Here is a 13,221-nt window from a genome sequence, read left to right as displayed (position 1 = left end):
TCAGGGGTTAAGTCATCTCTGGCTACACAGAGTTTGTCAGTCAGGCCTTGTCCCGACAACAACTAAAAACCAAACAACAAACCAAAACCAAAAAAAACCCCAGCTCAGCTATTAGTAGCACTTGCTATTCTTCCAGAGGACTGAAGTTCTGTTCCAAGCATGCACTTTGGGCTGCTCACAGCTGCCTTTAATTCCAGGTCCAAGGGATCCAGTGCCCTCTTCTGGCCTCCTCAGGCACCTGCACACACGTGGCACACACACATACACACACACCAGACAAACCAACAAACCGACCTTTAAAAGACTGGTAAGACTTCTGCATAGATCCAGTCAAGTAGTTTTTAAGAGTAAGTTTATTAACTGATTTTCAGAAGCAAGATGATAATGGGTACTCTTGGATGAATGTGGGAGGGTTCAGTACTTCAGTCGTCTTGGCTTACTTATAAACATTAATGCCTACTGTGGTTCTCTATGAGTTGAGAAGATCAACTGAGAAAATGGATGTGAAATTACTTTGGAAAGTCAGGTGTGGTGACTCACACCTGTGAGAGGGTGAGGTAGGAGGACTGTCCTGGATTGGAGGCGAGCTTGAACTACCCTGTCTTAAAACCAAAGAAACAATGCTCCCAAATCACTCTTTAAAAAGTAACGCTTTGATAATGCTGTTTTGTGACGACAGGGAAAGCTGTCGCGAACACCGCAGTCGCTGTCTCAAGATCTTTTATTTCTCTGTTCTTCTCGAACTGTCACAGTAATATGCCGGAACACAAACGCCTGTGTTCTGGTGCCAGACTCTTTGTAAGCAGAGAACCTCAGAACTGAGAGAGGTTGTGTTCTGCCTACAGGCGCCAGGATTCGTCTGCGCAAGCTCTGGACTGACTCCTGCCCTGCCGGGTTGGGCAGAACTCCGAGGGCGGAGTGCAGGCCACGTGTGCTTCCGTGACGTCATCTCCGGGCGCCGAGGGTGACTGGACTTGGTGGGCTCCCCGGCTCCGCTGCGCTGCCGCCAGTGATCACTACCTGCGGGAGGGCGGAAGTGCCCGCAGGGCTCGGCTGCGACCTCCGCGACGGTGCGATCTGCGGCTGCGCGGCTGTCCGGACTGCTGCTCCCGCGCCTCTGCAAGACAGTGTGTGTCAGGCAGGCAGAGCGGGCGCTGAGCGTCCTCACCGCGGCGGGAAGCCGGAGAGGGAGACGGCACTTCGGGTAGGGTTTGTGTACGTCCCGGAGCGAGGAAGTGTGTCGGAGGGTGGCCCGAAGAGGGCTGGGGCAGGAAGGCGAGTCTGGAGAGGGCAGGGCGCTGGAGAGGAAGGTGCTTCCTCCGGGGAGAGGTGGGGTTGGCGAGACACCGCCCCCGGAGCCTTGGGCCAGCCTGCCGGTCCCTTTGGGTAGTGTGTCGGGTCCTTACCTGGGTAGGAAACGTAGCGTCGGGTCGGAGGCTCAAGTTCAGGACCTGCGTTTTTCATGGAAGATCGTAATTATTTCGGGGCATTTCGATTCTACCCTAACGCATTATTTATACTCCAGGCAGTTTGTCTTCAATGCCATTCTTTAAGTCGCATTTTAATAATAACAGTGATATATTGCTAACTAAGGCATTTTCTGATGGTAGAACACTTTCGTTGCTTTAGTTATACTTTGTTCGGATCATTTCCAAAGCATACTCAAACTTGAGGAACCTAGGAACTGGATTGGCTGTACATTTTTTTTTTTTCCTGAGGCTTTTTAGCATTTTTCTAGGAAGCACAGCATGATTTCAGGAATCAGAACCCAGAGATTTATCAAACAGCTGAATATTCAAAGCTTTTAAGAATTAACCTGGTAAATCTCTTGAGTCCTTGATTCTGTGTACTTGGGTCTAACCGAAATACTTGTGATTTCATTAGTGGGAGCTGTTGAATTTTGAATTTGAAAATGAGGATGTTGGCCTGGGGCTAGCAGTTGTGAACAGTGTTAGAATTTTACACTAAGCTAAACTTGTCCTCTGAGCCCAGTTTGGTGGCCCATATCTTTACTCCCTGGGGAGGTGGAGGTAGGAGGGTCAGGCCAGCTTTAGAAACATAGTGGCCATCCTGAGGAGCACAAGCCTTTCAAAAAACACAAAACAAAACCCACTAAAGCTCAAAACAACCTAGCATGCACAAGGCTCTGGTTTCAATCCTGAGCATCACAAAACACAAACAAACAAACAAACAAACAGAAAACAAAACCCAACTGATTCTGGTGGCTCAAACCTATAATCCTTGCACTTGAGATCCTGAGGTAGGAGTGCACTGAGTTGGAGGCCAGCCTGGGCTACAGTGTAAGACCCTGACTCAAAAAACAAAACCAAAAATCACAACAAACAAACATGTATCTTTGACCTCCAAAGGTACAATAGTTAGAATTGTGAAAAAATAGGTAGAATGGGACTCTATGGAGTTTTAGAATAGCATAAACATACCAAGTGTAGGTTCAGTATATTAATTTCACAAATGCTGAGTACCTGATCTGTTCTAGGCACTGGATAGAACAGTAAACAATAAAAGCCCCTGCCATTGTGAAGTTTGGGATTGGGAATGAGAAGATATTGATAGAAAAATTAAAGTGTATGTCGGGATATAAAGTGCTAGAGAAAGGATAAATCAATGAAAGAGAATGAGTAAAGTTGGTAGTGTGGGCAGGAAATCATAGCTGTGGCCATAGAAAAGATATTTGACTGAAGTCCTAAAAGTGATAAAAGGTGCCCTGTAGAACAATCCATTGGCGCTGCCACAGAAGCTGAAACGGGAGAGTACTAGCTAATTTGACTAAAAAAGATTGAGCAAAGGGGAAGAGGAATGTTCTATGGGGCAAGGTTGTATAGGGTCCTGCAGGACTTTGTAAGAACTTTTAGTGAGATGGGTTTGTGTCAGGAGCAAATTGATCCAGATTGGGTTTTAAAATGATCTGATTGTTATGTTGACTGAGCAGAGTGGGCAGAAATAAGAATATTTATCTGTGTTAAAGGTCGAGGTGGCTTGAATCTGGTGTGCTAGTAGTGGAGGTGGTTGCTTTAAACTAGAGCAGTCAGGTATGGAAGAATAGTTAGGGGTGATTCTAAGGTTTGTGGCTGGGAGCAACTAAAGAACATAATTGCCACTTAAGTGAAATGGAGAAGACGGTGGAGAACTGGGGAGAGGAGGAAGATGTGAAATTGGTTTTCAGTTGTGCATGTTAAATCCCAAATGGCAAAGCCAGTATGTGATAGTATGTAAAACAATCTCTGCAGTTCGAGCTGAGCTGAAGATATAAATGGGAGTTATAAAAGTGTAAGTGGTCCTCTGAAAGGAAGTGACTGACCCCTGGGGCATTTCACCGTGTAGGAGAGTTGTAAAATCCTCTCCTCCCCTACTCCGCACCCCAGGGTGGGGCAGTTCTGTAAAACCCCTGCTGAGGAAGACTGAACCACAGTGATGGCTAAAGAGGAAATAGAAATCAGACATCAGCTGAGAGAGTGGAAGAGGAAGGCCATTTGGAAATCTGAGGGAGAAGATACGGAATAGTAATATAGGAAAATAGGGAAATAGATGGATTAGGTGAATAGAGGGACTTTATACCCACAATCGAGGTTATTTGTTAATTTTAGGGGAGACTAGCTAGTGTCCATTTATTATTCTTTTTTAAAATATTTTATTTATTATTTGTATTTTATGTATATGTGTGTATTGCCCACATGTAGGTAAGTGCACCCGTGTCATGCAATGCCCATGGAGGACAGAAGAGGCCATCAAATCCCCTGGAACTGGAGTTACAGACAGTTGTTAGCTGCCATGTGGGTGCTGGGATTCAAACCCAGGTCTTCTGTAAGAACAACCAGTGTTCTTAACCGCTGAGTCATCTCTCCTGCCCCCATTTATTATTATTCTTGACAGTACTGGGATTTGAACCTAGAACTTACACAGCTATAAAAGTAGTGCCGTACCATTGAGCTGTAGCCCTAGCCCTCTTACTTTTTATTTTGAGACCAGTCTCCACCAAGTTGAGTAGGCTGACCTTGAATTTACTCTATAGCCTAGACAGGCTTTGAATTTACGATCCTCCTGTAATAGTTGGAATTGTAGCCCTGTGCTGCCAGGCCTGGACAGCATATATTATTTTTGATTATTCCTAAACTTTTTCTGATGAGTATTTTGTATTTTAAATACTTTCTAGGTAGTTGGGAACTTTGTCAGCAAAAATAGCTTCAGCAATGGGTTAACGTTTCTAGGTATGTAGTATTAAAGGGACTTTAATTGGGGCTGGAGAGAAGGCTCAGAGGTTGAGAGCAGTTGCTGCTCTTGCACAAGATGGTGGTTCAATTCCCAGCACCTGCCTGGCACATCACAACTGTCTGTAAGTACAGTTATAGGGGACCCAGTGCCCTCTTCTGACTTCATGGGCACTGCACGACATGGTGCTCTTCTGTATATGCAGGCTCATACACATAAAGTAAAAATAATAGAATGTTTTTTTAAAGGGGACTATTGATTGTGTATACCTTGCTGTGTATTTGCCGAGGACTAATTGATTAACATGTTGATTGGGGACTTGTGTCTTTAGCCCTGAACTCTATTCAGAAATAGAGTAGTCAAGAAGCCTCTATCCTCAAGAAGCTTACTTGTAGGACTGGGGTTGTGGCTCAACATAAAAGTACTTGCTGTGTAGTCACAAGGACAAAAGTTTGAATCTCAGCACACTTATAGCAAGCTGGGTGTTCTACAAATGCCTGTAACTCCAGCTCTGAGGGACCTGGTGCCCTCTTCTGGCCTCCATTTATTTATTTGTTTATTTATTTATTTAGTGTGTATGTGTTTATTTATGTGAGTGAGCATGCATGTGGTAGCAGTTTGAGTCCTGGGGCTCAAACTCAAGTTATCAGACTTATCAGACTTGGGAGCAAGTGCCTATTCCTGCTGAGCCACCCTGCCAGCCCATAAAATGAAATCTTTTAAAAATGAAAGAAAAACTTCTAGAAGTTTTTCCAAAAGTGTCTTCAAAATTGGATTGATGGTGACAGTGGTATAGTGTATGTAGGAAAAACCCTTTCACAAATGCTGTGATTTGTTCAGGCTGACTCTGTGTAATTCTGTGTAAGCCTAGGCTGGCTTTTCAAACTTGTGATCTTTTTGCCTCAGTTTCTTAAGTACTTTGACTTCTGCACGCTGCCATTTCCCTGCTCTCCTTTGTCAGTGCTAGGGATTGAACCAGAGCCTTGCATGCTAGGCAAGTGCTCTATCCCCGAGCTACACTCCATACTTGGAATTTGGAATGCTGACCTTCAAATTAGCTAGCTCTGTGTGGTATGATTCTCTTTCTTGTGATGTTTGGCAGCTGCAGCAAGTTGTGAAAGATCACGAAGGTAAAGAGCCAGTACTCTACATGTACTGTGTTGCTAAGCTGTGATGTTCAGTAGGTTATTAAATGCACTTTCAACATGTGATATTTTCTTTTTGAATTTCTGAGACAATGTCTCATGTAGCCCAGGCTGGTCTCAAACTTGATTTATAGCCAAGCCTAGCCTTGAACTCTTGATCCTCTTGCCTCCACCTCCCAATAGGATTATAGTCACCACCATACCTACCTAGTTTCCACTTGTGATATTTTTAACTTAAATGGTATTTTAAAAATATTTTATTATTTTTATTTTATGTGTATGTGTGTACTGCCTGCACGTTTGTGAGTGCACCTGTGTTGTGCAGTGCCATGGAGGTCAGAAGAGGGCTTCAGATTCCCCTGGATCTGGAGTTAAGGATGGTTCCTAGCCACCACGTGGGTGCTGGGAATCGAACCCGGGTCCTCTGCAAGAGCAGTCAGTACTCTTAACTGCTGAGCCATCTCTCCAGCCCCTTAAATGATATTTTTATAGATATGTAATCCCACTGTTTGTTGAAGAGCATCTGAGTTTGACTTTATCCATATTCTGCCCATCCTTTAAGTTCTAATATATTTATTTATTTTGCATGTGTGTGTGTATGTATGGTGTACGCAAATGTGTTTGTGTGCTCACGTATGTATGTATGTATATATGGGAATGTGTATATATAAGTCAGAGGTAGATGTAGGAGGTCTTCCTTAATCACTCCTTACCATATTATTTGAGACAGGGTCTCTCATAGAACCTGGAGCTCTCCATAGAGTCTAGCTGATTGGTCAGCAAGCTCCAGGGGTCTTTTGTCTCTGCTTCTGCAGTGCTGGGGTTACAGAAGCATGCTACTTCACCTGGCATAAAAGTAGGTGCTGGGCATCTGAACTTGGGTCTTTATGTTTATGCAGCAGGCACTTTACCAACTGAGCCAGCTCTCCAGCTTCAAAGTTCCAAATATTTTAAAATTCTTTGAACACTACAGATCTAGTAATAATGAACTCCTTCTTATAAAAGCTCTTACAAAGTAATATTTGATTCTATAGTTACCATGGACAAAGGGATATTTGGGGTTAGAAGGGATGTTGGCAAACATTATGGTATGATGCAAAGAATGAGATTAGGAAATCTGAGTGTATCTTCTAGTTTTGACTCTTGACTCTTGTTTGTTTGCTTTAGGCAGGGTCTCCCTGTAGCCCCAGTTGGCTTGGAACTCATTATGTAGACCAGGGTGACCTCAATTTCAGAGCTCCATCTGCCTCTGCCTCCCAAGTACTGGAATTAAAAGTGTGTACAACCATGCCTTGCAACTCTTTACAAACTACAAGTTTTTAGGAAAAATTCAAGTTTTCCATCTCAAATTCATCATTTGTATAAAATGAGAATGTATAGGGTTGTATATATCAAGTATGAGGTAATGTAAAATATATGTTGCTTCTGGAGTTTAAAGATTACAGTTACAAGATAGTACATGTCTATAATCTCAGCACTTGGGGGAAGGGCAGGAGGATCAAGGATTCAAGGCCAGTATATGCTACATAGTGAGTTTGAGTCTACCCTAGGCTACAGAGCCTTGCTTCAACTTCCCTACCCCCACCAGTACTATTATTATTTGATTTTATCTAATCTAATATGCTCAGATTATTTTGGGGTCTTCTGTAGTCTCTCTAGAAATGTTCAAATATCAGCAGTAAAAAGATGTGTGGAATGTGATCCTTTTCTACAAGGAAATGCGTTACTGTTTACTGCAGGTGATGTATGTACAAATAAGACAAGCTTGTCAGTACTGCAGAGAGGAAAAGTAAAGGAACTGAGGGGAAAGGATTTATCTGAGTCGTGAGGAGAAGACAGGCTCTTGAGAGCTCAGTGCTGAGTGATGTCCAAGCTGAAGACAAAGTAGGAATGCTACTTTAGAGGGAGACCCTAGCACGTGTGGAGGCATGGAACAGTGACTTAAGTTTTTTGTCATTTTGAGACAGGGTCTACCTCTAGCTCCAGCTGGCCTGAAACTCACTATGTAGATCAGGATAGCCTCAACCTCATAGAGATCCACCAGCCTCTGCCTCTTGAGTGCTGGAGTTAAGGGTGTGTGCCACCACACCCAGCTAATGACTAAGGCTTTTTTTGTTTTGTTTTGTTTTTAAATTTTATATGTCTGAGTGTATTGCCTGTGTGTATGTAAGTGCATCTGTGTCATGCAGTACTCTTGGAGGTCAGAAGAGGATGTCAGAGTCCCCTGGAACTGGAGTTACAGATGGTTGTTAGCTGCCATATAGGTGCTGGGAATTGAACCCAGGCCCTCTGCAAGAGCAGCCAGTGCTCTTAACCACTGAGCCATGACTAAGATTTTTAAAAGTTGTTCTGTAGTTACCTAGCATATGCCACATTGCTAGGTATATCAAAGGATCAGTTTTGTTGACTAGGTTGCATATTACTAGGTTGCATTTGATGAATAATTTTTTAGCTATTTCTTTCCTTTATTCTTATAATTCTTGTTTGTTTTATAATGTTTTTCATTATTCTTAGTTTTTAAAGCCTTTTTTTTATAAAATTCTGGAAATTGAACTAAAAAACCCCATGAATGCTAATCAGGTATTCAACCACTGAGCTACATCCCTAGTCCCATCTTTCTCTTTAGTCCCTGCTGCTTTTTTTTAAAAAAATGTGTATTTATTTTTATTTTCCATGTATGAGTGTTGTGTATGCATGAATATATGTGTACAATATGTGTGCAGTGTCTATGGAGGCCAGACCACACTAGCTCATCAGTTAAGAGCACTGGCTGCTCTTGCAGAGGACCCAGCTTCAATTCCCAGTACCTACATGGCAGCTAACAACTGTCTGTAACTCCAGTTCCAAGGGATTCGATGCTCTCTTCTGACCTCTGCAGGCATTGCATGACATGGTTGCACTTACACACATGCAGGCAATACACTCACACTTAAAAAAAAAAAAAAATTAAAAAAAGATATTTTAAAGTTCTATTTGAATGTACAATTTGAGGTAGTAAGTAACCCTGTTTACATTTCACAAGTCTGTTAGACTGTTTTGCAAAATTTATGTCACCAGATTGTGCCTTGCCTCAGTCAGCTTCTTCCCTCAAAATCCTGTAAGAAGTATATCTGTAAATGGTGGGCCAAATGTTGTGGCCAGCAATGGGGAGGCTGTTGCAGGATTGATGAGAGCTGGAGTCTCTCCTGGACTACAGTGTGAGGCCCTGTCAAAAACAAAAAGAAATAATGGCATGTAGGAAATAAGTGATCAATTTATTTTTTATTGGTTTTTATACCTAAAATCAGAACCCTACCATAGAATGTTCATGAATGTGACTGGAATACAAAATGTTGAAACCCATGCCTGTAGTTGAGTTTTGAGCTCTTTTCTATTTCTTGAAATCTATCCTTTTATTTCTTTTGGGTGGGGGGGGGACTCAGAAACTAAGAGTAGAGAGTGTTGGCTGTTTCTTCTTTCTGTTCTCACGGAAAAGGCAGAAGAGAATGACACAGAAAGAAAGCAGGGTGGCCAGCGAGAAGAGGGAGCCACTTCCATGTGCATGGTATTTTGGTGATCCCTGCCTATTAATAGACATATCTTAAATGGCCTCCTGGACACCAGCCAATCAGGTCATCATTTCCTGGAGAGAAGGGAAGAGTCTATAGTGACGGCTCTTCTTAGGTGTTCAAGTACCAATTTAAGTTTCAGTTTCATTAATTATATTTCCTACCAGTGTGACAATATTGATGGTGACTTTTTTTGGGGGGGAGGGTCAGGTAATGGGATTGAATCCAGTGTCTGGAAATTACTGTTGGAATTTAAGGGAAAACCATTCTGTATATATTGATATTGAATTGTTATTTGTGGTACTGAGGCTGGCCTTAGGCATCACTCTTGGTAGGCAAGCACTCTGTTACTCAGAGATATCTCTAGAACCCTTTCCCTTTTTCTTAGCATATGTGTATGAGTGTTTTGTCTGTATGTTTGTAAACACACCTATGTTATACAATGTCCACAGAGACCAGAAGATTGTATCAGACACCCTGGAACTGGAGTTATGGACAGTTATTAGCTGCCATATGGATGCTAGGAATCAAACCCAGGTCTTCTGCAAGAGCAGCCAGTGCTCCTAGCCTCTGAGCCATCTTTCCAGCTCCAATTTTATTTTAAAAGAATTAAATTTATGTGGGGCTGGACAGACGACTCGATAGTTAAGAGTATTGGCTGCTCTTGCTGAGGACTCGGGTTCAGTTTGCAGCACCCACATGGCAGCTAACAACTGTCCGTAACTTCAGTTCAAGGGGATCCGATGCCTTCTTCTGACCTCCGCATGTATTGCACAACGCAGGTGCACTTACATATATGCAGGCAATACTCTAATACACATAAAATAAAAATAAGTAAAATATTTTTAAAATTTTAAATTTATGTGAATGTGTGTGTGAATGTATATCGCATATGTGTGCGTGCCTGATGAGGCCAGAAGAGAGTGTCAGATCCCCTGGAGCTAGAATTATAGGCAGTTGTGAGCTGCCTGACATGGGTGCTGGGAACTGAACTCAGGTCTTCTGGAAAAGCAGTAAGCAGCTCTTAGCTGTACTGTCATCTCTCCAGTCCGTAAATTTATTTTAGAGAACGTTCTATAGTAAGGAAGTAATGAGGTGTTTCTTACTTTCACTGAGCTCATTTTGTGTGGTTTGCAAACTTGGAAAATTTTCTTCTGAGTGTAGAATCTAAGCATGTTTTTATTTGAAGAACCCACATGGTGAAAGAAGAGAACGGATTCCTGAAAGTTGTCTTTGATCTCTATACATGCACTGTGGTGTGCATGCGTGCTCACACACATACACAAAGTAAAAATAATTATTTTAAGAATGAAAAAAGGTGGTGCATGTCTTTAATCCCAGACTCTGGAGGCTGAGGTAGGTGGATCTCTGTGATATTGAGGCTAGCCTGGTCTTCGATAAGAGGTAAATATGGAAGAAAAGAGCATTACTAGGACAGGGGAGCAACAGGGCAACAGAGCAAGGTTAGGGGGCTACTATTGTTAGAGGGTTATAAAAGGGAGTATAGTAATTAAGGCTGGAAATATTGGCAGGATCAAATTTTGGACCAGATTTTGAGTTTCAGATTTAGAAATTTAGAAAGGGCAATAAGCTTTGTAAAGATTTTTCCAGTATGAGCAAGAAAAAAAATTTTTGACAGGGACTTATGTAGCCCAGGCTGACCTTGAACTCACTGGAGTATTGGGATTGTGGGCATATGCCACCACTTGTGATTCATGTGGTGTCATTGTTTAAACCCAGGACTTAGTGCATGCTGGGTAAATAGTCTACCAACTGAGCTATGTCTGTAGACCTGACCGATTTTTTTTTTTTCTTCCAGAAAGAATAATATATGGAGTAGGAGAGGTTAAGTGTGTTGGATGGAGTGGGTGTAATTATGGGAATGGTCTTTTGAAATTAGGCTGTTGAGGCTCATAGGGCACAGGTAAAGGGCTCTCTTTTAGATAAATGACAAGGCTGTTCTGGGTTTGAAAGGGTGACAGAAGTGTAATTTCCATTTCCACGTAGCTCATTACCTGACAATTTAATGAATATTACTTATAAAAAAAATTTTTTTTTTTTGAGATTGGCTCTTGCCTCTAACTTTTCTGTGATCTCTGCCTTTGTAGCACAGGGATCATAAGCATGCACCACCACTCTGGGCTTTGCATATGAACTTTACATATTTATTTTATGTGTATGTTTGGGCCTGAGTATGTGTACCATGTGCATGCAGGAGCCTAGGATAGGCCTTTGGATACCCTGGAATTGGAGTAATAGGTAGTTGTGAACTACCTGATATGGGTGCTTGGAGACGAAGCTGCATCTTCTGTTATATCAGCCAGGGCTCTTAACCACTGACTCATCTTGCCAGTTTCTGCATGTGAATTTTAACTTGATTACTTCTATAACCTTTTTCTTTGAGATGGGGTCTCATGTAGTCTACCATGGTCTCTATCTATAACTCTGTAGCTGAAGATGACCTTGAATTCCTGATTCTCTATACCCTCCATGCTGAGATTTCAGGTGTGTGCACCACTTTGTTTTTTAAAAGTGATAACCCTGCACTCCTGGATTTATGCAATCCTCTAGCCTCAGCTTCCTGAATAATTTGGACTACTTGTGTGTGCAACTGTGCTGGCTTGATCATTTTTTTAAGGTGAAGTTTTTTTGGAATTCATTTTCTGTCTTTAAGCTTCATTTATTCTTGCAAAGACCTAACGAATGTTCTTCATTTTGTTTTCAGTTTGGCTTTGGCAGAAGAAAAAGCCTATATGTACTGCTTTACTCACTGGAAGAATGTCAGATGACAAAGATGTGCTTCGAGATGTGTGGTTTGGACGGATTCCAACTTGTTTCACTTTGTATCAGGATGAGATAACTGAACGGGAAGCAGAACCGTACTATGTAAGTATGCTAGTCGTGGTAAAGGAGATATTTAACTTTGTCTACTTTTGTAAATAAAATCCTGAGAATCTGGAGACTATTAACAGTTTATATACAACTAATCCATGCTTTAGAAAAAATTAGAAAACACAGACAAGAAAAAAAGAAAATAAAGATCTCCTCTATTGGCTTGGGAGATGGCTCAGTTGGTAGAGTGATTCTCACTTAGGCATGAGGAACTGAGTTTGGCTCCCTGGCACCCACATAAAAAACTGGGTGTGTGCCTGTACTGTTTGCTCTGGGGAGGCAGAGACAGGAGGATTTCTAGGGCTTCCTGGCTAGCTAGCTAATCTAACCAAACCAGTGAGCTCCAGATTCAATGAGAGATCAGTCTGAGAAAGTAAGGTGGAAGTATGAGTGTGTTGCCTGAATGTATATAAGTGCATCTGTGTCGTGCAATGCTGTGTAGGTCAGAAGAGGGAGTCAGATCCATTGGAACTGGAGTTAGGATGGTTGTTAGCTACCATATGGGTGCTGGGAGTTGAATCTGGGTCCTCTGCAAGAACAGCCAGTGCTCTTAACTGCTGCCATTTCTCTAGCTCCCATGATTTTACTTCTTTTTTTAAAATTTTTTTATTTTTATTTTAGGTGTATGAGTGTATTGCCTGCATGTATGTGAGTGCACCTGTGTTGTGCAATGCCGCAGAGGTCAGAAGAGGGCTTCAGATTCCCCTGGAACTGGAGTTAAGGATGGTTCGTAGCCACCGTCTGGGTGCTGGGAGTTGAACCCAGGTCCTCTGCAAGAGCAGTCAGTGTTCTTAACCGCTGAGCCATCTCTCCAACTCCATGATTTTATTTCTTGAAATAAGAGCTCAGGTAGCCCAGGTTGGCCTTGTAGCTGAGGATAACCTTGAACTCCTGATCTTTCTACCTCTACCTCCCAAGTGCTGGGATTACAGGCTAAGTTTTATTTTCAAAGAAGTGGGGTTTTATTTTCAAAGAAGTGGGGTTTTTTTTCTGATTTAAACTCTTAATATTGGCTGGCTTTCTAATACTCTTTTTTTTGGGGAGGGGGTTCTTTTTGAGATGGGGTCTCCCTGTAGCTCCAGCTGTCCTGGAACTCACTGTGTAGACCAGACTGGCCTTGAACTCACAGAGATCTGCCCACCTCTGCCTCCCAAGTGCTAGGATTAAAGCCGTGTGCCACCACGCCCAGCTTCTGATACTCTTTTTAAAAGAGCTCCGGCTACAGGGAGACACTTGTCTCAAAAAGACCAAAAAAAAAGAGTGTATCTGTATACTGTTGTTCAAATGCAGTAACTGAGAAATCATTTACTTGTAGATGAAACTTTGATAGTTGACATAGTTTCTACAGTTAAAATTTCAAGTAAAAAGCTCTTTTTTCCTTCATTATATATGAAACTGTTTAAATATGA

The 13,221-nt window shown here is 42.2% G+C and overlaps 1 protein-coding gene across 2 annotated transcripts in view; it reads left to right on the top strand.

Moving 5' to 3' along the window:
• The first annotated feature begins 974 nt into the window (after window positions 1-974).
• Atg5 (autophagy related 5) overlaps window positions 975-13,221 on the top strand; it is a 132,684-nt gene continuing 120,437 nt past the window's right edge. Inside the window, exons 1-2 of one of the 2 annotated variants that reach the window (XM_008850300.3) lie at window positions 975-1,204; window positions 11,646-11,806. In XM_008850300.3, coding sequence (XP_008848522.1) covers window positions 11,699-11,806 — 108 coding nt within the window. In that variant the 5' untranslated portion in view covers window positions 975-1,204; window positions 11,646-11,698. Of the gene's footprint in view, window positions 1,205-11,645; window positions 11,807-13,221 lie in introns of those variants that run through there. The other variant, XM_029554639.1, reaches the window with a different exon arrangement.

This window comes from Nannospalax galili, unplaced genomic scaffold (genome assembly GCF_000622305.1).
Source record: "Nannospalax galili isolate Female #2095 unplaced genomic scaffold, S.galili_v1.0 scaffold324, whole genome shotgun sequence".
Classification (NCBI taxonomy): Eukaryota; Metazoa; Chordata; class Mammalia; order Rodentia; family Spalacidae; genus Nannospalax; species Nannospalax galili.
The sequence above is the reverse complement of the archived record's forward strand: the minus strand, read 5'-3'. Positions and strand labels throughout refer to the sequence as shown.